This window comes from Pygoscelis adeliae, unplaced genomic scaffold (genome assembly GCF_000699105.1).
Source record: "Pygoscelis adeliae isolate BGI_AS28 unplaced genomic scaffold, ASM69910v1 Scaffold227, whole genome shotgun sequence".
In the NCBI taxonomy this organism is placed as follows: domain Eukaryota; kingdom Metazoa; phylum Chordata; class Aves; order Sphenisciformes; family Spheniscidae; genus Pygoscelis; species Pygoscelis adeliae.
Genome location: NW_008825100.1, coordinates 1,410,643 through 1,437,450, shown reverse-complemented (window position 1 = coordinate 1,437,450; position 26,808 = coordinate 1,410,643). Strand labels below are relative to the sequence as shown.

The following is a 26,808-nucleotide window of genomic DNA, read 5'->3' as shown; positions in this document are numbered from 1 at the left end:
GTTAAACATGAAAATGCCCAATGGATATCCAAAACTAACACAACAGGATGGTTGTATAGAATATCACAAACAAGACAGCAGGGCCTAAAACATTCTTCTGCTGGAGAATATAGTTACTACTCAAGTGCACAGTGCCAAAATATCCCACTTTAAGGGCCAAGGAAAGCCCAGACAGACAGCTCTCCAGCATAAAAGATAACAACAACCTACTCTTCCTGGTCACCTGATCTCTAGGAAAGCAGACAGAACAAATGAATCATTTTGTAGTTTTATTATCCCCACCCCCACTTCTCACAAACAGACTATGACTCGCATTGAGATCTCAGTGCATTTCACAGCAAAAAAATGTACAAGAAGATCAAAATAGTTGTGCATAAACCCAACTCTTTTTTTGCACAATTTACAGTTTGTGTTGAAAGTTAACATGGTTATTTAAACCTTCTGATGCACTCTTACACTTGTATCTTCTCCATGGAAAACATCTTACCAGATCACACAGTTGTGAGTTCTCATGATGCTGGATCAGGTGCAGCCATTGCCATGGCTGGGAAGTGGCAGATAATGTTATATACACTGATTGGAAGACTACATCAGAAGAACAAACAGATTAAGGCACCACTGTTGGAAAAATTAAGGTAGCTTGTAGTTGCAACAATAATGAAAGCCATAATAAGTACTATTCTTAATTGCCAGCAATTCTTAGACTTCAATAAAATAGTTATAAAAAAAACAAAAAACAAAGGATGTTTGTACCTGAATACAGTTTCCTGATATCTGATTGTGTTTCAAATCAATACCCAGTCCTCAGCATAGTCAGCTTTTCTTTTTTTTTTTTATGGTAAGATGAAAAACCAGGACTACAGTCCATGTATTCACAGGTCACATTTCACCACTTTGTTCTGAACAACACCACAGGAGAAAAACCAAAACAATCCAAAGGACAGTTTGTAACACTGATACTTCACCTCTGAGATGATTAGATGGGCAGAGAAATTTAAATACAAAATTGTACGTTTTCTGTTCATTTTGAAAGCCTTAGTCCTCGGGAAGGGAAGGTGGAGGAGGAAAAAAAAGGCCAAACCTCATTACATTATAACATGAGAAAAATCCAAGTCACTCAAAGAGATTTAATAAAATTAGGAGTTGAAAAGTGTTTAAATTACTTTTCCAATTCAAGTCAATTATTTCAAGTATATTAAAACGTTTCAGAGGAAAAATTTCTCCATGGTTACAATTCTAATTGCTTTTATAAATCCATAAAAAAGAAAGGTAGTCTCTACATATATCCCATATTCCTCCGATGCATGCACGTGTTCTCTCTGAAGAAAAAAAGTCATCACGATCCAGTTGTTTCTTAACACTGATTTCAGGCACATCTTCCAAACACCCCTCCAGTTTTCGCCAAAAAAAGGTTAATCACTGGGCATAAAAGCAGCAGTTTTTTCTTGCTGTTGTCTACAGGGGTACTGAGCAGGTTTCAGTTATTAAAGAGTTTGACGCAGATTCTGAAAAAAGTTCCCATGTCACTCCAAAATCCAACAGTTCCTTCTTCTCTTAGGCAGCTTTTGCAATCAGATCTACATAGAAGAATCTTACACAATTCAGATAAAATCTCTGATACAAAAACAAGTTGGTTGAATGTACCTGGCAAGTTTGTCTCTACAACTTTGATTATTTTTTTTTAATCTTTTTTTTTTAATAGCTTTAAAGTGCCCTAGTATATTTATTTCTTTATCCTCATTTAAACTTTCACAATTACATAAAAAGGGGACACTCAGTGTGATTACTGTGTTTTGAGAGACAGAGGAAAAGGAGAGGAAAATCAGAAAACTCATCTTAAAGAAGCTTTTCTAGTTAGTGTCTGTTTGCTGAGTTTGCGCAGCAGAGACTGTTTTCCAGAGGGGTTTATGATAAACCCAGCCATCTCCCTGCAATTTAAAGAGAAAATATGGTTATAATAAAGATGCTGCCCTAGGAGAATTCCCTTCACACAACTATTAGACTGATAGCTGTGAAAACCAGAGGGACATAGCTTATACCTTTAACTCCTACAGATAAAGACACAGAGATCAACGCTGCAGGCTTCTGAGACTACTTCAGAACACGTACGGACTCTTGCCGAGCCACAGCGCTCTCTGGGAACTGACTGCACTTGTAGTTAACCCAGATGGAAAGCCACTCTTCTCAACTCCATGATCCAGATTACTTTACAAAGCCAAACAAGAAGCCAGCAGAGAGGCAGCTATCCAGGATTATCAGCTCTAACACAGCCCAACTGCTTACCCAGAAACGAAGTAGCTCAGGATTATGTTTAAACATTTTCTGAGTAGATCTGTATCTTGGATTAGCAACAGAATTTCACCTCTTCTAAATCTAGATACTAACAATACAAATATCTCAATGTGAGCTAATCATACTAACATAGCTTTAGAGAACAAAAAAACTTTAGTGGAGCTAACAGATAGTCCTGAACTTTAAAACACAAAACCAGAAAAAAAACAACCAAGAAAAAACCCTTTTTAGCCTACGTTTTAAACCCTTGCTAGACCACAGATATGGGAAAAAGAAGGGGGAGTTACATTACTGCAGTTTAACAGATAAAGCTTTCACTACATGGAGAATCTAAACTACTACAGCATTAAGTTTTAGTTGAGTCCTCCCTTCTTGCATGGGGCTCAGCAAAGCTCTCTACACAAGCAGGATCTCATAATCTGGATCACAAGGAAAGCCTATTCCAGAGTTATCGTACTGGCAGCTCCCAGTCTTCCCGGGCAGTCTGCAGTTCACTTTGTTAAAAGTCTTACTATATTATTATTACTACCATTATTGAAATACAGGTTAAGCCACTGAACAAACACGCTCCATCCAAAACATAACATACAAGAACACAAAAAGTTCTAAATTAAGAATGAACTCATGTTCCTTCTTGCTAACAGTAATATCTTGGGTTCATATGCACACACCATAAGCAAAATTAGTACTACTGATTTTATTTGGGTATTTACTGTTACAGTCTATTTACACGTGTGCATGTAAAGCTGTTTTCCATGTGCCACAAGGAAGTGCTTGGTAAAAGAAACCGAACCACAAAGCAGGCAAACATTTTGTTGCAAGGGAATCGCAAAACCAAAGCGTTCGGGAAGTTAAGGGTAAAGTCACACCTTTACATGTTTGGGAGTGATTATGTCACCTTACTCCTATGGATCCCGTGGAGCTAAACTATAAGATCTAAGGCCAAATACTCTATTCTGACAGGACACGGACCCATATGCACACCTGCTTTCATTGTAGCTCTGCCTCTGCCTTCATCAACAGCTAACTGCTCAGGAACTTACTTCTTTAAGGAAGTATTTAGTACACCAAGGTGTTTCTGTTTCAGCACGAAGCCTCTCTTCATTCCTCTGTCGTTCTTCAAGGGCTCGCTTGTGCTCCGTAGCCTTATCAATGTCTCCATCCCGCAGAGACTCTGTTACATGCTGCCACAGCCTCCTACAAAACAAATTGTTAACTTCAGTTTTCAGAAGTTTTCCCAGCCTGCCACCTCGATCGACAGGATCGCCACATGCAGTTCTTTCAGAACAGGAGGACTCTCTCCACTCACGCAAGACAAACCAACCGGGTGAGAGCACGATGGTGCAGTGCAGGTGGAAGAGCTCACGGCTGAGTCTTATAGCTACGCTAGCAATTAGGAGCGCATAGGAATGGCTCTGAGGTTTTGGCTCTGCCAATCCAATGTCTGTTTGTACACCCTTTAAAGCTGCTATGGAAGCGTTATTCAACAAGCAGTTTCTTGTGAGGAGCTGCCCTGCTCTGTAGCTGATGGTTCAAAACAAAACAAATACGGAGGCTCTGTTCTAGCAGGCACTTTATGAACTCATAAGACAACTCTGTCCATGAATAAAAGAGACAAGATAAACAACCATGTGCCTGCACTTGTTTTTTGCACTTTTTATTACGCACTTGTTTTTTGTTTTTAAAAAAATAAAAAATTAAGATCACTGCTGCTAATCACTATACACAAATAATATCTACATTTGCAGATATGGTGAATTCCTAAGGCATTCACCAGACTGCTTAGGACAAAAAGGGTCAGACAATAGTAAACACATACTCTACCTAGATTCAAACGGTCCTTGTTTCTCAAGGGGCCGGACTCGTTTTCTTGTCACAGACAACTTTGTCAAGTCCACGTATTTTGTCTCCCCATTGCTGTAGGTGAACTCAAGCACACTGTTCCACTCCCCTTGCACTCGGCACACCACTGTGTTCGTCGTGTTCTGCTTCACTTCACCCGTGACTCTAGGAAAGCAATTTTTATTTTTAAAGGCCATGGCTGAAGACACATTGAGGACTATTCCTTGCATAATCACTCAACTTCATTCGGAACGAGTTTGCAAACTTGTCACGCTGTCTTGAAAAATGCTAGTTACTTGAATTGCATTTGCACAGAGAAGCTCAAAGAGCAAAGTGACTTTCACTCGTAGCTCTAGTTCTCTTCACGTTACCCAGGAAGCTCCATTTTTGGCTTCAGCTTGTTTCAAACCTTTTAACGGAACTGAAAATGAAAAAGAAACTAACACAGGACGGTTCACATGTCATAAGCGAGTTGATCATTTCTACTTGAAACATCACATCAGATGTGTAGTTCAGACTTAAAAAATAAAAAATAAACTTTCTGCCAAGAACGTATCTCACTATCTGCTGGCACTTTATCTCCCATCTTTACATCTCAATGTTCTCCACATGTAGGTGGTCTCATTTTTATGTTGCTCACATAAGCAGCAGACACACAAAGGCAGAAAGCAAGGTAGGAAACTAGGAATCAGGAGAACTGCTTTTCTTTCCTGTCTCTTCCACAGAAACCTCTGCCAATAACAAGATATTAAAAGTGACTTCCTGATATGCAATATTTCATTCAAAGTCCTGCACAGATGCTCAAGTATCACCATAATTACACACACCGATGCGTATTTTCCTTCTCAACATCAGGACCTGTCCAAAGACCTCCCGACACTCACTTCATCCTGAATCAAGGAGTGGAAGCTTACCGAGCATAGCTAGGCAAACAAATTACCACTCTCAAACAGAGAAAGAAGAAACAAAAGGGTCTGCACACTATGCAAACAAGACATTCTCACCTGTAAGGTGCTGCAGGATTCACAAAGGACAGTATCTCCAGCTCCAGTTAAACTGCAATTACATGTACACAAGCTCTCTACAACACACCACTCTCCAGGTTCCCCTTCCCACAGTTCATCAGCGCTCACATAAAGCATGTTACATCTCCTTTCACACTTACGTTATGCGCAGCTAATAATAGCACACCACTGGTTTGTTGTTATTTCCTTTGAACAACTGCATACAGAGGAGCAGAAAGCAGCTCTTCTGTGCTCCCACCTTGCCCATGCTGGCTGTGCAGCGCCACGCTCAGAGGAAGAAGGGAGTGCGGGACACATAGATGCCACTTCCCCTCTTCCACGGGCACCGGTCACTTCCAGCTGTCTGCATCTACCTGTCCCCCCCAAGCCCTGCATCAAAACAGAAAAATTAGTTTCTCGGGCAACGAAACAAGTATCACAGGCCAGACTTTCCAGCACAGAGATACTGGATGCCAGTCAAATCAGACCTGCGGGGAATCAGCAGGGAAAGCTTGCAGCCAGCTCAGAGCAGGGGCAGCGGCCAGGGCTTCTGCCACATCTTGCACATGTGGGAGGCAGCTGGAGCCACATCACAGTCCAGCAGCTCAAACCTAATTTAACTTTATTAGAAAGATCTTCCAAAAAAACAGACTGAGAAGTATGTGCTGCTCAGACACAGTTTTCTATTACAAAAATTTAGATTCATTCAAGAAAACAGGCCAAAGTTGGAGCAATATACGCAATAAGAGCACATTTACATTAAATTAAGCTTTTTTTTTTGTGGAAGTTAACAAGCGCTAATAGTTTCTGAAAACAACTGGAAGAGTAGGCAACAAGCAAGTAGCCTCCATTTTGTGCTGCTTTTTCATCCTGTGACTTCCACACCTCAAAGCTATTACACATGGTGGAGCCCCTGTCCTCTTCAAGAGATCTCTGAACAGACTGAATCCACAGGATGCCAGAGACCAGCCCATTCAGATTTTGCAGTTACATCTTCACAAGTTTGAGAGCTTAATTTTTCCAAGCGCTGTGTGGTTACTGACATTCAATATTTTAGTATCAATCACAAAATTACTGTCTGCTCAGCTTCAAGCAAACAAAGTTATATCGCTCACTACTAAGGTGCAGTATCAAGCTGCTACATTAAACTCTCATTGCAACCTATATTTCTTCAAGTTGCGTCGCCCTGTGACAGACAACCATTCCCAGGCATTGCAGCTCATAATATCTGCCTGAACTAATATTAGTGATAAAAATCTGCCAGCATTTATTTGTAAGCTTGGCATGATTGATATATTGCCTAGCTGTTCATTATCATCATCCTCTATTTCATCAAGCTAAAGAGGCACAGGACCACAGAGCCAATATCCAGCTGAGGTCTAACAAGGGTCACTCTACCAAAAAAAAAAAAAAAAAAAAAATCTATAACATTGCCATAGCAACTCACTTGCGCGCTACGTAACCATGGCAACACTGCTGCTTCCCCATCAAGAGACTCTTGGCATTGTCCAATCATCACCATGTCAAATTTTCAATAGTTACAGTACCTTGAGCAGATATGTCTTTAAAAAGCCTCTACATCTGTGACTAATTTCAGAGAGACAAATAACAAAACAGTTTCCAAAATTAAATCATTGAAGTAAAATTGCATCCTATCGGTTATTTTTTATGGCACAACAGGAGCTATTGCAAGGTGGAAGATACAATGTAAGCAATGGAAACAAAAATCCCAAATGATGCATCACTTCAAAATTCTGTCAAGTGAAACAGCTACACGTGAGCTTCAGTTCTCCAGGTGCCATTGGGACAGGGGACCTATGGTTGCAAGTTAAATTCAAAGCATGTAGGGAATCTATGGGGCAAAGCGCTTCAAGATGGAGGTTTTGATGTTTGGGTTTTTTTTGTTTTCCTTTAAACAATAAATATGGCCTTACCCTACTGTTTCAGGAAAAGTGATTTAGAGAATTTTTTGCAACCTATGAGAGCAACCCACGCTTAAGAAGTTCTGATGTTCTAGGCTGTTACATATTTCATTATTCTCTCTCAAACATTTAATCTAAGAAAGGTTTAAACAAGCACGGTCCAGTAAATGGCTGAGAGCAAAATGCTTTGGAATCAGACATTCTTTGTGTAACTACTACTTAATTTTCTCCTTCCTTAATTAATTGTGTCTATATTAGCACAAGGCTAATCTGCAGCAGTCTTACCGTACAATCTCTAAAAACATCAATGTTAATGAGTTCTAAAAGCTTTTGCACCAAGTGTGCAGACATTTCCTATAATCTGCTAGAAGTAACCCCAAACAAACTTCCCCTGGATCTTCTTTCTTTTATCTGTTAGTTTTTAACCATGCATACACACGAAGAATTACCACTACAACAATTACCATTTTTGTCTTTAAAAAAGGTATTTTTACCTAGTGATTTTCTAGGTGCTTAAACTTGATAGTCTTACATTTCTTATACAGAAATCCCAAGACCAGTAAGTAACAGAAGACTATTTACTGATGTACAGTGCAACTACAATGCATGTTGCAAACAACATGCAACCCTTTAAGACAGTGAAATCAACCTAATTTCAAACAAGGAGCAATCAAAAAATAGGAATAAATAACCAACTTCTGTCAGTAATATGAGAATCTATGGCAGCCAGGAATAAAAGCCAGGAGCTCTGTCTTCCCAGTGGTTTGAACACAGTCAGACAAACATGGAATTTCCTTACTGTCTTTAAAGGCAACCTGATTTTTCCTTGAGGATCACATGAGATGCAGTTGTTTAGCTACGATACTGTTTAAGAGCACAGTAATACCTTCAAGTGTTTATGAACAGGAAAAACTACGTCTTTTCAGACTATCAAATGAGTATTATTCAGCACACAGAACAGGGGAGTTACACAGCTACTGCAGTTCTAGAGTGTGGATTACATGGAAAAATAGAAAAACACGTTCTCACCGATGCAATTTGCCACCGTAGAAGGGCTTGGTGTGAAAGTTAATACTTGCAGAATACCCAGTCTTCGCACAGTTAATGTTGACTTTTCCTCCCAGTTCTACCCAGGGAACAGTTAAAATTGACCGAGCGTATGCACAGGGCAGAGAGAACGTGTATTCTTCCCCATGTTCCAAGAGACTTAAGAGACCTGTGTGAAGAAATAAGAGAATCCCTAAATCAGCACCACTTTAGACAAGACCAAACAAGTTATTGAAATAGATAGGCAACAGTACATCTGACTACTTTTCCTCATAGCCCCTCACACACACACAAAAAAACCAACCATGAAATTGAAATTTATTACAGATTCTAGATACAAACATTTTCCTGAAATTACTAACCTGAGTAACATGCATTTATGTTTCTTTTGGGAAAAAAGACATTTATCCTAATAGCATTGCTCCATAAAATACAACATTGTGCTGTGCAACATACTTTTCAGTAGTATGTAAAAGCGCTGGTCACTCTTATTTATAGTTCTGGAGCATGGCAAGACAAGACTTACGCTGCCAAAAGGAAATAACGAACGGATACCCTGAACTGCAGATCCCGAGGAAAGCTAATACTCCTGTTTCCCCTCCCTTTAATACATCCTACCCTATCTGAAGGCAGGTAGCAGAGACAATCCTCCCTACTGCACCTCTCTGTCAAGATAAACCCAACTCTTTCCTGACAGTAGCTTTTGCAATAAATGTCAAGTATCTCATAAAAAACTAGACTTCCCTTTGGGTTTTAAGATGTGTGGGTTTGTTTTATTCCTATTAAAAAAAAAAAAAAACTGTCGTGCTTTAACCTCAGTCAGCAACTGAGCACCACACAGCTGCTCGCTCACTCTACCCCCCCACCCTATGGGATGGAGGAGAGAATTGGAAGAGCACAAGCGAGAAAAACTCGTGGGTTGAGATAAAAACAGTTTAATAATTGAAATAAAATAATGATTATGATAATAATAATATAATAATGATGATAATAATAATACACAAAGCAAGTGATGCACAGTAAGTACAATTGCTCACCACCCGCCAACTGATGCCCAGCCAGTCCCCGAGCTGCGGCCCCCCCGGCCAGCTTCCCCCAGTTTATGTACTGAGCATGACGTCCCATGGTATGGAATGTCCCTTTGGCCAGTTGGGGTCAGCTGTCCTGGCTGTGCCCCCTCCCAGTTTCTCGTGCACCTCCAGCCTTCTCAGTCAGTAGAGCATGGGAAGCTGAAAAGTCCTTGACTAGTGTAAGCACTACCTAGCAATAACTAAAACATCGGTGCCTTATCAACTTTGTTCTCATCCTAAATCCAAAACACAGCACTGTACCAGCTACTAGGAAAGAAATTAACTCTATTCCTGCCGAAACCAGGACAACAACCCACAAGATCTACCTCTTGCCGTTACAAGAACATAGCATAACAACTGACTGCTACCTGCATTGACCCATGCCTCTATAGCATATTATCACTGTGCGTCTGACGTAAGTATGAAAAACATAAGAAATTCTAAAAAGTTATGACATGATTTGAGAAAGGCCCTAGAGGAGATATTAACTTCAGAAATTACCTGGCACAGCCAAAGCATCAAGATGTGCCTTCCACATCCCCTGCCACGCTCATTCCCCTGTCACGTAGGCAGTTCCCATGCAAGTGCCTGGAATCCCCAGTTACTGGGCAATATACACAGCGGGGACAGAATGGGAAATGCTGTCTCATCTCTTGCAGTAAATACTAGTACTAAAGGGAAATTACAGTTTAAGGGCAGTTACCCTTCTCTGTCCCTAAAGGATCCAATTTCTGTAGTTAAAATTAAAACTTGCATAGTAAGATACATAAGTGTAATATATGCAAATTGAACAACACTTCTATTTAATAAATGTCTGGTGCAAATTAGTTTGTCCGATGCTTGTAAACTGATAGTTATGAATGTTTCCAGTTACAGTAACTGCCCTTTGGTTTAAAAGTCAAAATTTTATTTCCAAATATAATCCTTATTTTTGGCAAAGCATAAACCTATCTAGGTTTTTTTCCCCCCATATGAAAACTTGATGTTTATAATGAGGACTTGTAGTATCTTCTGATCTTCTGTACTTTGTGAACAGTAAAGTAAGAAATCACTGAGTGACTGTACATTAAGGTTTACAGATCACAGAGATTAGAGGAAAAACAGAAGTACATAAAAACCTGAAAACCCACAATAGCAGCTGACATCTCTGCAAGCAAATTTTTTTGAAAAGTCTTTGAAAGAAAACTGCCAAGCAGTGTTTGTCTGTATTTCTGCCAGAGGCATACAACATCCAATTTCCTCTCAAACTAATATTTTAACAACTTTCTAAAATGAATAAAGGACAGAAGTTACACTTACCCTCACCAACCATTGTCACTCCTATTGACATTCCTAAGAATTTACTTTTTGTCCAGACGTGGGCATTGACACACATCTTTCTCTCTACACATTCAGCGTAAAACCCTGAGACAGGAGGATGGTGGGACACTTGCTCAGCTACAAATTTTACTGTATAGTAGTCCAGCTCTGTTTGGCCTTCCAGATCTTTAGACAGAGTTACTTGCTCTGAGGGGGGGTGAGCAGAGAAGTTACCGCCAGCATCAGTGGCTATGTCGCTCTTCAGCATCCTCCAGGAGCAGTGAAATGTTTCCCCAATGATTGGATTGTATGGTTTCTTTGCAATAGCTCCTTTGCGACCTTCATGAAATGAAGTGAGATAATACTCAACAAAGCGGATCATCCTCTCCTCAGGGGTAGTGCCATTTGTGATCGCAATGAAGAGATCTGGATGGGACATGAAGTCCGCATACATCTCCAACAACGACCGCTTCTCTAAAATGAAAGTGGGAAGAACCACCTGAAATAAGAGAAAACCCAGAAAGCTCCAGTAAGTAAAACAAAGAGACAGGCATTTTTATAAGGGAAGCTCTCAGGTGGAGGATTCTGTCCTGTTTTGGACACCACACTTTCAGACTGAACTTTCTTGTCCCTCTTCTAAAATGTGAGCAAAATACAGTGATCAGAGGTCCCAGAAAAGCAATTTACAAGGAGAAAAAAGCCCAGTGAGTACTATTAGGACTAAAGAGGTTGAAAGAGACTGAGCATCCCTCAAAAAACATAAAAGAGCTGCAAAGAGATAATGTGTTCCACGTGTCTGTGGAGGAGAAAACAAGCAGGAAGGAGCTCAAACTATAGCAAGGAAGGTTCAGAGCAGAGGTTAGGAAAGGTTTTGTCTAACAGAGAGAAAAGCAGTCAAGCTATGCCAGTGCTCTTGAGAGCCTGCAGAGCCTCTCTCACCACAGCAACTAGGACAAACATCCATGAGAAATAACATAGTATAGGTTGATCCGGTACCTCTGAGCAGAGGACCTTAGACTTTCCCAGTTATATTCACCACTATAAAAAACAGCAGTCCTGTCCTTGCTGGGCCAAGAGCAATACTGTAGAGTAAGAGGCTGTGGGTATCATCAGTCTTTTCCTTCCCTGTAGTGGCAACTAACCTCATGTAACTAACTCTGTTGTAAAGAGCAACACAGAGTGTCTCAACCATGAAATCAAGACAGTCCATTTAAGTCAGCTGCATTCAAAGAGGTAGAGCACAGACATAAGACTCGTAATAGATATAGAAGTTAAGCTGAATACACTTGCCATGTTGTTGCAACACCAGCCTGGAATATTAAAGTTGCTTTTCACTTCAGTACCCTGATATTTAAGTTAAATGGAATTATAACAACCTTATTACCTGTTTTGAAGTCAGGCTTGTCACATTTCAATGCTTTACCTGCTCTGAACTAACAACAATTCTACACACACAGCCAAAAGTGACAAGTCTGTCTCCCAGTCGTGAATTTGTTCCAACTAAGAGAAAAAGATAGACCAAATCCAATCTTCAATATAAGTGAAATAATGACTTAATGAATGCCTGATTAAGCAGCAGGGGTTTAAGTTTGGCCGACAGGCAGCAGATCCTGTTCATACCACCTTTTTTTTTTTCCCCCTGAATTGTGAAATGTAAGCTCCGTGACACAAGTGTTTCTAGCGGCCAAGTAGCTAGTGCTTAAAAAAAGCATAGCTTGAAAAAAAATAATTATAATCCATAACTCCAAGAAAGAGAGTGTTTTCCTCATTCTATGCGGCTGTAAAAATCCATTTTTTCTTTAAAAGTGTCTAGTGCTTATGGCAAGAAGTCTTTACAGAAGTGAATTGAACATAAGCTGGTAGCAGCCCAGTTTTCCCCAGAGTTGCTGCCCAAGTTGTCTAGTAGCAACTGAGCGTTAATTTTCAAAGCTGCTTGCTTTTGAGATCTGCACTGAAGTGTCAAACCCACTTCTCGCTAGTATAACTTTGTCTCTCGCACTATAGTAAGCAGGAAACACAGAAATGAGAACAGGACAGAGAGATGTAAACAGATGTCTGGGGATAGGTAATGGGGAACCAAAAGAAAGCTTCTTTTCAGAAGCAGCACGAATACAGGTGGAGGGTTATGCGAGTTGTGTGTAAAAGCATTATCAAGTGAAAAAAAAGATCATGGAAGGAAAGCAGAAAGATGAAAACATGAGAAGGCTGTAGAAAACAGCATGGAAAGAGTAAGGTGCAAACACAGGAAAGAAAACAGGCTATTACAGGAAAGCCAACAAAAACATGGTAGAAAACACAGAGAGAATGTAATAGAAAAAATATGGCCAGTTGCATTAAAGAAAATCCACTCCCTCAGCATGTTTCACTTAAAACCTGCGATATCCTGGGACATCAGATCTTGGGGACCTGAAGTTGCTACAGGCCACAATTTCATCTTAAACTCAATATTGTTCAATACAGGAGTTTAAAATGGCACTTCACTTTTACTGCAGTCTTCACGCTTCAGTTACTTACTCTTGTTAAGTCCATGCCAAGTTTCAGCTGAGACAAGAGATGCAAGATAACACTGCGCTGTTCTTCTACCGCTCCTAGATCATCTTCTTTATCATCACAGATATCCTCCAGCTCCTCATCTGGATTTATTTCTTCAGGTTCCTGGGGTAAAAGCCATAAACATCAGCTCAAAGATGTGACCTCCAAGACAATGTCCAAAAAGGACTTATCTTGTATTTAACTGCTCATTTATGAAAAAAGGACTAAACAAACCCCTGCAGAGAGCTACACAATGGATTCTACCCCCAAGATAAACAACAGTTGAAGAATTTAAAGGGATGTTAAGATAACTCAGTGCAGATTTAATCTAGAGGATTCAGGCTAAGATTTCTCACCATCTCTCACACAGGTGAGGGGAAAAAAGCTTAAAAGCAAATATATCCTGTTTTCCTGTAAGTTTTGTGAGCTAACAGAATGGCAAGCATCTAACACATACACAAAAATAGTGAAGCAAATGCTAGCAGAAATTCCAACGACCTCAATAACACCCCTCCACCTTCACACTACTTCAGGCTTTCCAGTGTTACCATCATTACTCCAAAGGCTGTAGCAAATGGTAGTTCCTAGTTCCTTGCTTACTGTCATGCCCGATGGCAAGCAATTAACTTATCTACAGGCTAGTCTTCACAAGCATTATCAATGGTGCTGCTAGTGCCCATACGCAACAGTAAAGAAAAAAGGAAAAGTAACTTGGAGTAGTTTTGTAAAAACAACACACACACACACAAACACCACCCACACTGGTTGTCTGTTAGTATAACTAAAGCACCCAGACAGACTAGCAGAAGTTATATTAGCACCATTTTAACAACCACCACCCCACAAGCAGAAAGTCGAACACTTCAGGTGGAAGGGATGGTGGTATTCCTAGGGCTCTGAGCAGCATCGTCCTGGGGCAAACAGCTGGAGGGAGGCAGATGCAGAGGGGAGAGGTACTGAATGCCACAGGAGGGCAGCAATATGCGTCTGCCTAAGCAAAGCCCTTTGTCCTGGACCAGCTGCCCTAGCTCAAGGCAAATTTATGAACGCTCAACCACCAAAAATAGGGGGCCAAGCCCTCACACAGAGCTCAAACCCTGATGAAAACTGCAGTATCACACGTGACTTATTTCCAAGGATGCTACGCTGTTCTGCTATCACAAATAAGGGAGCGGGAAATATCTATGGGGAGTGATAAGACTAGTCATATTCCAAATACAGACAGTGATATACATTAAGCACTTGAACTGTAACTCACTTAATTATTAGAAGAAGGAAGGAATTAAGTGATTTATTTGAAAGCTCCTGGTTTGTTTCATTTTTTCTTTTTTCTTAAACTTAGTAGCAACTACTTGGATCCATTTAAAAAATCTATAAACTATAGCAAATGAAAAAAATCTTTTCCATTTCGATTTTGCTATAAGGTATCACAGTGCTGTTGTAGAGACATACAACAGCACATTATCTTTTTGCAATGATACAGTCTCATCCAAACAACTGTGTGAAACCAACTAGTATAAAAAGAATGTAATTATGATTTTCTAGCTTAGTTAGGAAAACGTGTTCTTTATCATAATCCCTGCTGGTTTTTTCTTTAGTATTTTGCACTTCAAATCAATTTTGTCAGTTATAATAATACAGACTGTAGCTGTATTTCAAATACATTAAGCCATCCTGAAGTCAAGTGATGAGAGTTGCTCAGATTAAGAAAAACAGACACAGCAAGAGCTAGAAAAGAACGACGGGGAGATTCAATAGCTGGAGACCGGCAATTTTGTGTCTCATCTACTTAGGCAGCACTTCTTGGGCCCATTTTGAGAGTGTCATGAATCCCAGTTAGGTTTTTTGCACTTCGATTTCCAGTTGCTTTAGATCAAAATGCAAGGGAATACTGAAACAACACCTTGCATTACCATCCCAGTTGGTTCCCTCCACTTGACAGCTAGTTACAGAAAGCAACAAAAGTTTATTGAAAAAGCAAGGTAGAAAGTTTCACTTACTGCAACTGCACTCACACTTCCTCCAACACAGCTAATCAAAAAGCATGAGAAGAATTGTCATTAAATCATTTTTCACATAATACGATTGAAATGTGTACAGATATTCCTCAAAATAATTCCCCACAGAAACGGGATGTTCACATTACCTTACCCTTGTTAGCTGGCAGGGCTCCGCAATGGACTGCTCTTCTCTGACAGATGCTGGCTTGTTTATCTCTGCTGGGAAATTCTGAGCCGCTCCATTTTTGAAGTGGTTTGCCAGAGATATCTTCGGTTCCAACCAACTGATTGTTGTTCCTGAAGCAAAAGAAAGTTTGCGCTGAAACTTGCTCATCCTCTGGAAGGTCAGTAAATAGCAGTTTCCACAAAAGAGCTATTTTTTAAGGAATAAGCTGAAAGCAGCCTGTTCCTCCTGCAGCCAATCTCTTCAGCAGCCACTAAACAAAGGTGGTGCAATGAGACACCACCTTCAGTGATCATTAGCACAAACACTGCGATTGGCGAGCTGTAATACATGCAACTTGGGCTGGAGAAACTAGTTGGTGTCATGAAAGGTGTAATCAGACACTACAGGAAGAACCCACTATCACAGGAATGTTAAGTAACCCTTACAATTTTCTTTAACTGGTACCAAAAAAAAAAGCCCACCACTTACCAGCTTCTCAAACCCAGCTCAGTTCTAGACTAAAAAGAGCTAAAGCAGAAAAAGTTTTGTTGCCAGTGTTTTCTCTGGAGAGGGTACTTGTCTTTTCTCCACTGCAAAGGCGGCAAGCACACACTGCTGAATAAATAATAGTTGCTCAAAAGAAAAAACGAAACACTGCAGGGCTTGGAAAACTATTACCCACTCAATGATTCCAGCATCTCTAGTTACTCCCAGCTAGTTTATCAGAACAGATTGGGTTCCTCATTAATAATACAAATGTTCCATTCTTTTTCAAAGGCTAATAAATGTACAGATGACTCCAATCAGTTTTTACTGAAGAATACACAAACTGACAAACCACCTTGGCTGGCTTGCAAACACAGACATTATTAGGAAGACTGAATTTCTACCAACACACAGCAGTTTCCTGTGCTTAGGAACCTACACCTAGGCGGCTCTTGTCTCTTCCTATATGATACACAATCCTTTATTTCTAGACATCTATTACCTGGAACTAGGTCACATCCTCAACCACAACAGGCAGAGTAAGCTTCATTCAGATAAACAGCAGCATTTCCACCGGGAAAATACTGGGGCAGGAAAAAAGTCCAGCTTCGCTAATGGGACCAGACAACTTTTTCCCCAGCAAGATAGTTTATTCTCATCAAGTCTATTACTCACTATTCCATTACATAGTGAGAAATGAGAATCCCTCAGCAGTTTAACCTATTAAACAGAAGTTTCAAACAAGTCAAAAAATAAGACGCTCAGAATGTCACTGTCATGCTTACCTTTTTGAAAAGGTTTTACTCATCTTTAAGACCTCTTCATGAACAGTACCTGCTTTCTGAGCTGTAACTTTCAACACAATAATCTCTAACTGCAGGTTCGAGGCTGCATTTAATCCACAGTCACTGCCTCTATATTAGCTTGAATTTAACAAGTAGCCTCCCTTTTATACTCGCTACCAGCTACTTCTAAAATAACCTTATTTCTTATTAAGTTCTGTTTAATTTTCACTGTTAAATTCTAAGAGTTTTTTTAAAGTGATTTGAGCTACCAGTTGTCTTTTAATCTTTGTGAGTGGACAAGATACCACACCAATACTTCTCTTCAACTGGAAGATCATATTCAAACCTGCTCTCGACTATTTCAGGTAGCACAAGCTATCCTCTCTACTTGTGATCTCCTCCTCCCCTAAAAGTCCTCACCCATTTTTATTTTTTTTACACAGTTGTCAGCAGTTCCCCTCTGCTACAACACAGACCTCTCAGAGTCTATAGTCTTCACTTACAACATTTTTCTTCGAGTTGCAAATTGTTGTTGCAATTCACCTTTATGATAATGAAGTATTTTTTTTTAATTCAGTACATTATTTCACCACTTTTAACTTTTCCTAAATTCAAGTCAATAGCTGCAACTTTCCTGTTCATCTTCAAGTCTGTGATTTGTAGTATACCTTGATGCAGTTGGGGCAGTATTTTCACTCTTATGTTTTTTGGTTTTTTTTCTTTGAACAATTTATAGCAAACTGGCACTCTTACATAATTTCTAATCCTTGTTTTTTAAGCCTGACAAGTACTTGCCCAACACATTCTTAGCAGTCAAGTACCACTTTACCAGACCTGGAAATACTTTTTTCCACCTTGTGTTTAAATTTATGTTCTGTTAGACAAGTCTCCTCTTCATCATCACTTCTTGCCGCATCTCACTTGTACAGAGCTGAAGTATGCTGACCTGCCTTTATGATTCTAGGAAGATTAATAGTGCTTGTGTATATTTTATTAGATATAACAGTCTGCATTCAAGATTTTTTCCCCTGAATCATTTTATATTTTCCTACACGTAAATATAGAAGCATCTCCTGCAGCATTTGAATTCAGCCACAACCCTTTGCCTTTCTATATCAACTTCTGAAGCCTAACAAAAAGACTCCACCAGTTGAACCAGAAGGATAAGTATCCCTCCTGAGTGTGGAGGGCAAATCCAAGCTAAATAGACTTAAAAAAAAAATTCTTCACAATCCTTGAAAGGAACAACTGTATTACAGTGTCTCTAGAAAGGCCACACCACTGGGAGAGTGGAAGGCTGCAGAAAGACACACACATTCTTTTAATGGTCTGTTTTTAACTCTGGCCCCAGTAATGCATCATCCAACCTGCTGCTCCTCCCCTCTCTATCCTTCTCTCTACGATATCACCAGAAATCTTCAAGATTTGGCCATTAATAGGCAGATACCAACTGAACAGCAGTCAGATGGACTGAGATTTTCCCTGCATAGTTTAAAAATTTAAAAAACAAAACCACTCATCAAAAACCACCCCATCTTCTTCATAATTAATTACAGTGGTGCTCATTGGGCCCTACTTATCTCCCCAGGCACAATAATGGGTAAAAAACAACACAAAACAAAAACCACACCTTAGTAGCACACACACGAAAATGCCAGAACAAAAAGACTTCTGATGTGCACCTCCCACAGTTATGCATCAATAGTTAAAAAAATTCACAGGGAATAGGAAGAGTTCTTTCAGTGTGAGTAACTTTGGAGTTCAGACAAAGATTGAGAGGTGCCACCCAGTTTTTCATTTTTAAAATGAAATTTTGAACTGAAATACAGCACAAACAAAAAAAAGGAAAAAACAAGAAACCAGGCAGCCAGCAATTTTCTCGACCCATGTGAAACTGGATTTACTGCAAGAAGTATTTTTGCAAGAAGGAAAGGATTCGTATTCATTATAGGGTTCTGCTCTTTGTGAGCATCTATACCCACCTGCTGGTAAGGATCCCTTTTGTTGAGAAGCATGTTGTAACTGGAGAATATGGAAACAGTCATTTAAGCAGTTCATGGTTGCCATGGAAGTTGCTTTCAGCATTAATAGGTCTTGATCCAAGGATGTAAGGTGACCGGAGACAGGAAGGCATTCTATGCTCCTGATCAAGTCTCTCTGCTGGCCCTCAGCCTGAGACATCATCTGTCAAACAAAACAGTCATTTATCAGGTAATGGAAGCGTGTTGTGTGGTACGTGTTTAGCTGTGCACACAGAGGATCCCAAATGATTTTATGACGATAATAAAACTAAAAGGTAATAGATTATGTACAGTTAACTGTACTTTTTTTTTTTGCTGCAGCTACCAAAGAGTCATTGAATGCATGATGAAATTCCCACGGCAATACATGGCACCTTATTAACAAGCAAAAGAATATCAAAGTGACTTCAAAAAAAAGCAGAGAGGAATTTGAACATGATACTTGCTGCAGTAAATACCAAACATTTTCATGCTTGGTTGATAGGGACAGGGGGGAAAAAACACCCCACACACTCTGTGTGAGGAGTAATTAAGCTCTGTGCTCTGCACAGCCTGGAAGAGGATCTATGAGGTACTATCCGTGGGTATCAAGATCTTTTCAATGCCTACATGAAGAGATCCAGCACTTTAAAGGAAATGACCTGTATCACTCAGTTTGGCTCAAACCATACACGATTCTCATTTACCGTCTGCACTGCCACCGCACTTAGGATCACCATCTCACTGTTTACTTTGTGAAGGGGAAAGAAAAAGCAGCAGGATTTTCCCCTTCAGTATGTGTTCAAGTTACAGCTTTCCTGGTGTCGTTGCCCCCCTCCTCCCCCAAGCTCCCTTCTTCCTTCCTTCTGACACAGAGCACCCTTACATCACAGAACCTGCAACAGTACATTTGCCCGCTTTGCCCAGAGGTACAGCGGCAAAGCACACCAGGCATCAAGCAGCACACCGTGGACTTCCAAAAACCCACGTACTTTCCTCCTTGTACTCACAGAAGCAAAATATTGTCTGATTTTGAATCACGGGGATGAAGGCAAACCTCTATACATGCTAGTCCCTCTTCTGGGGAGGTACAACAAAAGACATTAATGTAACTGGATAGCGCTACTCTGCGATCATTACATGTTCTGGCAGGTAAGTTAAATGTAAGAACAGATTGATTTACCAGAGCAGAAGAAGAATTTCTTTAAAGAATCTGAGATGCATTCATGCGTTTAACTGTTATGACACTGCTTAGTTTTTTAATTCACCAATCCTAGCAGTATCTTACTGATTTGTTTTTTTTTAAGTACCTGTCGTGGTTTAACCTCAGTTGGCAACTGAGCACCACACAGCCGCTTGCTCACTCCCCCTCTCCACAAGTGAGAAAAACCCGTGGGTTGAGATAAAAACAGTTTAATAATTGAAATAAAATAATAATAATGTAATAATGTAATAATAATACACAAAGCAAGTGATGTACAATGCAATTGCTCCCCCCCCGCCGACCGATGCCCAGCCAGTCCCCGAGCAGCGGCCCCCCCCGGCCAGCTTTCCCCAGTTTATGTACTGAGCATGACGTCCCATGGTACGAAATGTCCCTTTGGCCAGTTTGGCTGTGCCCCCTCCCAGCTTCTTGTGCACCTCCAGCCTTCTCAGTCAGTAGAGCATGGGAAGCTGAAAAGTCCTTGACTAGTGTAAGCACTACCTAGCAATAACTAAAACATCGCTGTGTTATCAACATTGTTCTCATCCTAAATCCAAAACACAGCACTGTACCAGCTACTAGGAAGGAAATTAACTCTATCCCTGCCAAAACCAGGACAGTACCTTTGCCTGCAATCCCTTCCAGGAACTGCTTTTAAGGTTTTATGCAATAAATTCTTAGGCAATATGTATTCATCCAAGTTCATATGTGGTATTTGGAACATTTTAGGGCTTGGCTACATAGCATGCTATGGTGTGAATTTTCAGAGCATTGGCTCTTTGGAAGTGGAGCTAACTGTGCACAGTCAGCCTTAGCACATCCCAAGAATGACAGGGCAGAAAGCTTGTAAAACAGTTATATATCTTGCCTATGCAAACACATCAGTTGCTATTAGAACACGTGTCTTATTTTCTTTCAGTCATGAATGTGATGTAAGTCTTTGTGTGCAAGTTTTTTTCCAATACTTTGAAAAAACTCTGCTGGATTAAAACAAACAAACAAACAACAACAAAAAAGACACAGACAACATGTGTAGTTGACAAATCACTACAACCCTTCTGGTGATCTTCACTCTTAGTAACTTACTATGCGGTAGCACCCAAGCACCTCGTTCCAGGATCAGGCCAGACAACAGGACAAGCCACGTTATACTGAGCATTGAAGTTCAAACAGGCACATCTCCCCTTTCAAAGAACATATTCTGAACAGTCCTAAGTTTTTGCTGCTTATATACTCAGATTTGTTTAAAAAAAAAGGGGGAAGGGGGGGCAGGGGGAACAAGAAGAAAAAAGAAATAGTGCCAAGAGAGGAAAAAGTGCTGTGATTAAAAACTCAAAATCTATCAGAAGTACACAGGCTATAGTTCTCACTTTGCAAACACACATGCACCTGCATTTAATGCAAGTCAGCATAAAGATCCTCTTAGATCTCCTGTTTTGCAAGGTATCCACGTCAGCAGTGTGACATGTATTCAGCCAAGAACAAGGGGAAGTAGAAGGGAAAGGGACTGACAGAAGAACTAGCTACAGTGCGATTCACAGGAAAATTAAAGATGATCACCATGCAGCAGATCCTTCGAAAGAGAAGCTGTTCTTTCCACAGCTTCTCCAACTGAATTTACAAGTATTCAAGCTGTATTATGCTCAAGCATAACAGGCATGCACCTGCCTTTTAAGTATTTTAACTATGCCTAAAAAAAAAAAGTAGGCATTGTATCTAACAAGCATTTTAGCTTCAAAAAGGCAAACAAACTAAATGTGACATTCAGAAAAGCTACCATTACTGAGGATTCTTCATCTGAACAGGTCAAAAAATTTTAAGTTGATAAATAATCATGCTGTGTCACCAAACTCAACAATCAAAAGAGAACATGAATAGTTTTCTGTGCTCTTTGCAATGCTAAGAAAAACCATTCCACTTTATTTCCCACCCAGTGAGAATCCCAATTAGAGGATGCAAGCCACTGCTTCAGTGCTCGAGCTCACACTCTCCTCTTTCCTCCCTCAAATTTTGAATGCCATATTGCCATTTGAAAAGTCAAAAAGTTAAAAAGCCATTTCTGAAACATTACCTCACATAAACAGGGTAGCTTCTCAAACACCAAAATACAACAGCAGATAAAAGAAAGAAAAATTGCTAAGAGACCATAAGCGTGAATTCTGTAAATATTAATGCCATATTCTGTATTGTTGCTGTTTTCATGCAATAGGTAGGAAAGTGCAAATACTATTTAAGTTTACCATATGTTGTAATTGTTGTACCACACTAGTAAGAAGTTTATCACAAGTAAGAGGTAACTTGATGAATCAAACTGAAAGGCAACTACCTGTACAGCTTCAGTTTTAAAGTTTATTTGGAAGAAAAACTTCTCTTTCAAAGGATAAAGCAGATGAACCAGCTCATAAAAAACAGAAGCCACAGGATGCCAGCTGAAGTTTTCCTGAATACCTGACAGGATTTCACACGTCTTTGTATTAGCACTCTAGGAGACTTTACTGTTATTACAGGATATGAACAGGATGGCAGCAGTTACGCTTTTGCAAGACATCTGCAAGAACAGTCTGCTGTGGACAGAGAGATTCACAGATTCTAAGGTCTAAAGAGGCAGTCATCTCGTCTAGCTTACTCAATAATTATGCCACAGCACTTGATTTAAATCATGGAATGATGAGGATGGCAGCATATCATACCAGGGAAAGTATTTTCAATACCCATTTACAGCTTCCCACCAATGAACTTACCACAATGCTCAGCCACATATTTTAAGGTTAATGATGCTCACAATACAGAGCACTCTTCTGTCCCGGTTTGTCTAAGTTCAATTTCTAACTATTCACGCTTCCTAGATCGTTATTTGCTAAATTAAAAAGCCCTCCATTAGAAACTTATTTTTGCCAAGAAATGTATCACACTGCAGTAACTACACTGCTAACATTAAAATATTCATTAATATCCATACTACTACTAAGTAACACAGGTTTGTAATTCAGCAACAACTTTTCTTTTAGTATTAGCTTTAGATTTGCATGAGGTACCCAGTAAATATTCACAAGTTAAATCAATCAGTAGTCAGTCCATTCTGACAGTCAAGACGGAAAAGTAATTATTTCTGGTTTTTTCCAAAATACACTACACCTGAATGTGTAGTGGGGAAAAAAGCATACTTCTGAATTGCTCATTTTATTTTGCTCTCTTTTCAATCACATCCATCCCTAGACAATTTGTCCACATGAATTAGCATACCAGAAAGTGGTATTAGTATTCTTAAACACCAATCATGACCAATTTCTCCTTAGTCATAGGAGATACAAGTACAGCTTAATCAATTCTTCTATAGCTTGACACGGGAAGAAAACAGTGTATGATATAATAGTATCATAGTATGGGATGTTGTACTTCCTTGTCAGCTGCAGTGCTAGGACTTGCAAGGATGAGAACATGCAAAATTCTATCTTGAGCATCAGGATATTATTGCAGAGTACAAAAGTCATAGAACATACACCACATACTTCTACAATTAGCCAAAGCAAGTTACTTATCCTCACACAGCTATGCAATAATAGCTTAGGACATGGTATTGACAATATATTCAACTAAGGATAGCATGTTTCTCCACAATCCTACAAATAATAGAACAGCTCTTTCAAAAGATTGTAAGATAATTTAAGGCATACAAACCTCTCTAACATCTACAAGGTGATCTGGCTGCATAATAGGAACTCTTTTTCCAGTTGGCAATCTGTGATGTCCAACACTGAAAAAGGAAACTGCATTTTGACTGGGTCTTCTTTGCACACCAGGAGAGTTGGCACTTCCTTGGGATGCAAGAGAGAAGCTGCGAGATTTCAGAGGAGGGTTGTTCTAGTGAATAAATAAGCATATTGAGAAACATTTACAATTAATTCCTAATAACCAGCAAATATTCTAATTTGAAAGATACAGCAGAACAGTTTAATCCTTGATTTTTTATAGAGCAAGGACAGATTACAAAGCCATAATAATGTATTACTGGCAACTGCTAAATAAATATTTTGCACAATCTACTGACAGTTGCCTTGTTTTATAGTCTAATTATAGACAATCTGTGAAATGAGATTGATCAATATGTATCACTTCTCTGACTTGAAAATTGCCCTTGATCTGTAACAGTACTAGAAACTGACTCCTAACAGATCCTGCAAGGATAGAGCTCACATTTAAGAAAATGGGATTTCATTTAGAACTATTCATTGAACTTCTCTTACAACAAAGCCAGCTACAAGATGTTGATCTTATCTTAAAAGCAAGGTTTTAGCCAGGTATCAGAATAGGTATATGGTAATCAGGAGGTTCTATAAAATACACTATATTTGCAACCACCACATGGTTAGCAAATGGAAGTAACGACCCTCAGATACAGTGTTGAGGACTTGCTTCTCAAACATGGGAATCCATTCTAAGTGTATTTGTGGGCTGTTGAGTGGTTTTTAAAAAAAAAAAAAAGTTAAACTAAAAGGAAAGCTCCCAAAATGCAACGGCTTCAATAACACTGAAGACCTGTTTCCTTATCCATTAAAAAAAAATGCAAGACCACTGGAAAATACTGGGCTAATACTCTGATCTTTCAGCTCTGCCTCCTGTTCAAACACCAGCTCACCAGTACCTGCTCAGAGAGGACCATTCAGCTCTTCAGAGGCAAACTGACGTCACTTCGTGTCATTCCTAAAGCATATTTCTATTACAAGTCAGCTATTACTCAGAAAAACGTTTCTTGACATAAGTGTCAAGCCCAACCACAGGCCCTTTTGTAGTATTTGTCTTAGATAACAGGATAGTTGTATTTGAAACTACTTCTACCACCAGCCTCAATTATTTTTGCCCATGAAAATATCAGCCATACAATACCTTTCCAATAGCTTCTGTGTGATGCTGTGTGCATATCTGTAGCCTGCTAACCCAGTGTTGCCGTTCTTTAGCATCAGTAGCTAATAAAAGCAAACCAAAGTGATTATGTATATGAAGACATTTTGAAGTATCGGCAAAAGGCTGCTTAATTCTTTAAAACAGACAGAAGACTTTAACAGTACAAAGTATTTTTTATCTAAAACTTGCTCAGCTGACTAGTAATTAGCTATAACATTAAATAAAGTTCAACATAAATGGCATGTGCTTTTTTTTTTTTTAATTTTGTAACACAGAAATAACTTCAACAAACAATAACTCCCCTCACACACATTTTAATCTAACAACATGACACATTTTCCTGGAATTAGAGTAAGGTACCCTGAATTAGATAATGACAGCAAGTCTTCAAGGGAACAAATATTTTTTTTTATATATATATACATCTATATATCTATCTCTATCTCAGATTTCCATAGCCTGCAAAATTAGAGAATGGGCTTCTGTAACCATCACAAGAAGGCTAACATATTGAACATTAGGAATAACGTAGTTCTGTGCAAGCATCAACACAGTACTGTTACCTCCAATGATTTAGAAAACTCTGAATCAGTACAGTTTAAGGACACTATACATGAAGGTTAAACCCCATTCTACACATCTTAAGTTCATGGTCTTCTGAAAGACATCAAACCCAAAGAGTATGGAACCATCCATAAAGGACGGTTCCTAACTGAAGAGTGGGATTAAAGTTTCACATATAACTCTCGTTGCAGCAGTCTGCCAAACAATTTCTCTCACTTTGGCCACACAGCCAAGCCCAGCAGAGCAGCCACAGGTGAGGGCCAGGACTGTCCTCTAGTGGAAGAATCCCCTGCCCAAGAATCTAGGTCCTACCTCTTAGTTTATACTGCTCCCCGCTGGCAGCATTGACTGTAAAGGTGTGAGAGTCTTCATCACTGGGTGAAATTACTGCTCCAGCTAGCTGCAGGGTACCCCTGGGCTTTAGATGTCTCGACTGCTCATTCACAAAGTATTCCAGCAGGCCAGCATCGTTGTTTAAAACAAAAAATCTGCAATGATAACAAAGCACATACACTAAATAAAACCAGCTCATTCTTTTCATTTGGGGGGGGAGGGTATACTGGGAGAAGTCAAGACTTTCATTACAAGCTGGCACAGATGGGGTTGGGACTTGAAGACCTGAGTCAGTACAACCCCAAACATATTAATTATGTCCCCAACAAGACTGCACAAAAATTAAGTTCTTACCAATTTTTTTCTCAGTGACCAGGGATTGCACAACAGAACAGCATGCCCACAGAATAGTGCTATTGTAAGATTTTGGGAATCAAAAGAATATCCTGAATCTCTAAGGCTTAATACATGCTTAAACAACATAAATTAAGGGTAAAACAGCCCCAGATACAAAACAGTTGAGATACAAACTGTGAAACTGAAGCAATTCCACATTTCAAAAAAATTAAAGTGGACATTATGCTTCAACTATTCAACTGAGTTTAATGATAAAAATACAATACAAAGTTCTCTCACTTTGGCCACACAGCCAAGCCCAGCAGAGCAGCCACAGGTGAGGGACTTGTATTGACACAAGTCACTGCATGCCAGTGGTAGCACAGGAATTTGGCCAGTGTGGTATGCTAAGGACTTGTCTCTCCAATATTAATTTGGTTGTACTGTGCTGCTCTAAGAACAGCATCAAGCGGGAAGCCTGACCAGAGAGTTTCACCTGTCAAAGAAAAGCAAGTTATTCCAGGGGAGACAGACATCCTGGGAACTACGGGAAAAGCTTGCTTGAGTTTGAATTTTCAGTAAAGAAGTCTTAATTATTTTTTTTAAACGATGGCATAAAGCTGAAGACTCAGCAGAAAAAGCAAAGACAATATTTTAATGGAAAAGGAGAAAAAAAATTAATGCTGTACGTGCTTTTTACACATATAAGCATAGTTATAAGCCACCAAATGAGTTAACTGCTTCATACTTCCTATGATTTTTTTTCTTATTCATGCCTTAATACAAGTATTATTCATCTACACATTAGCTTAATCTGTACTGAGAAAAGCAAAAGACTCTTCCATAAAGTTTGCCTAATAGAAAAAGGGAAATACAAGTAGTATTAAAAAAATCTGAAACGTTCATTTAGATGCTGCAAAGACCAACATTACTAAAAAGCACCATGAAAGACTTACCGATATTGCCAACCAGTGACGAGATTGGTATATTTCATTAAGTAGCCATAAATATTTTCCATGTGATC

The 26,808-nt window shown here is 39.5% G+C and overlaps 1 protein-coding gene across 1 annotated transcript; it reads right to left on the bottom strand.

Annotated features, from left to right (window-relative positions):
• OSBPL11 (oxysterol binding protein-like 11) lies at positions 1–26,808 on the bottom strand. Its single transcript, XM_009327126.1, has 12 exons — positions 26,741–26,808; positions 25,428–25,603; positions 24,534–24,613; positions 23,328–23,510; positions 18,428–18,629; positions 15,160–15,305; positions 12,991–13,131; positions 10,477–10,975; positions 8,090–8,276; positions 4,117–4,299; positions 3,336–3,489; positions 1–1,928 (listed from the first exon to the last, which is right to left on the bottom strand). The coding sequence occupies exons 1-12, from the start codon at positions 26,800–26,802 to the stop codon at positions 1,851–1,853; spliced, it is 2,091 nt and encodes a 696-aa protein (XP_009325401.1). The 5' UTR covers positions 26,803–26,808; the 3' UTR covers positions 1–1,850.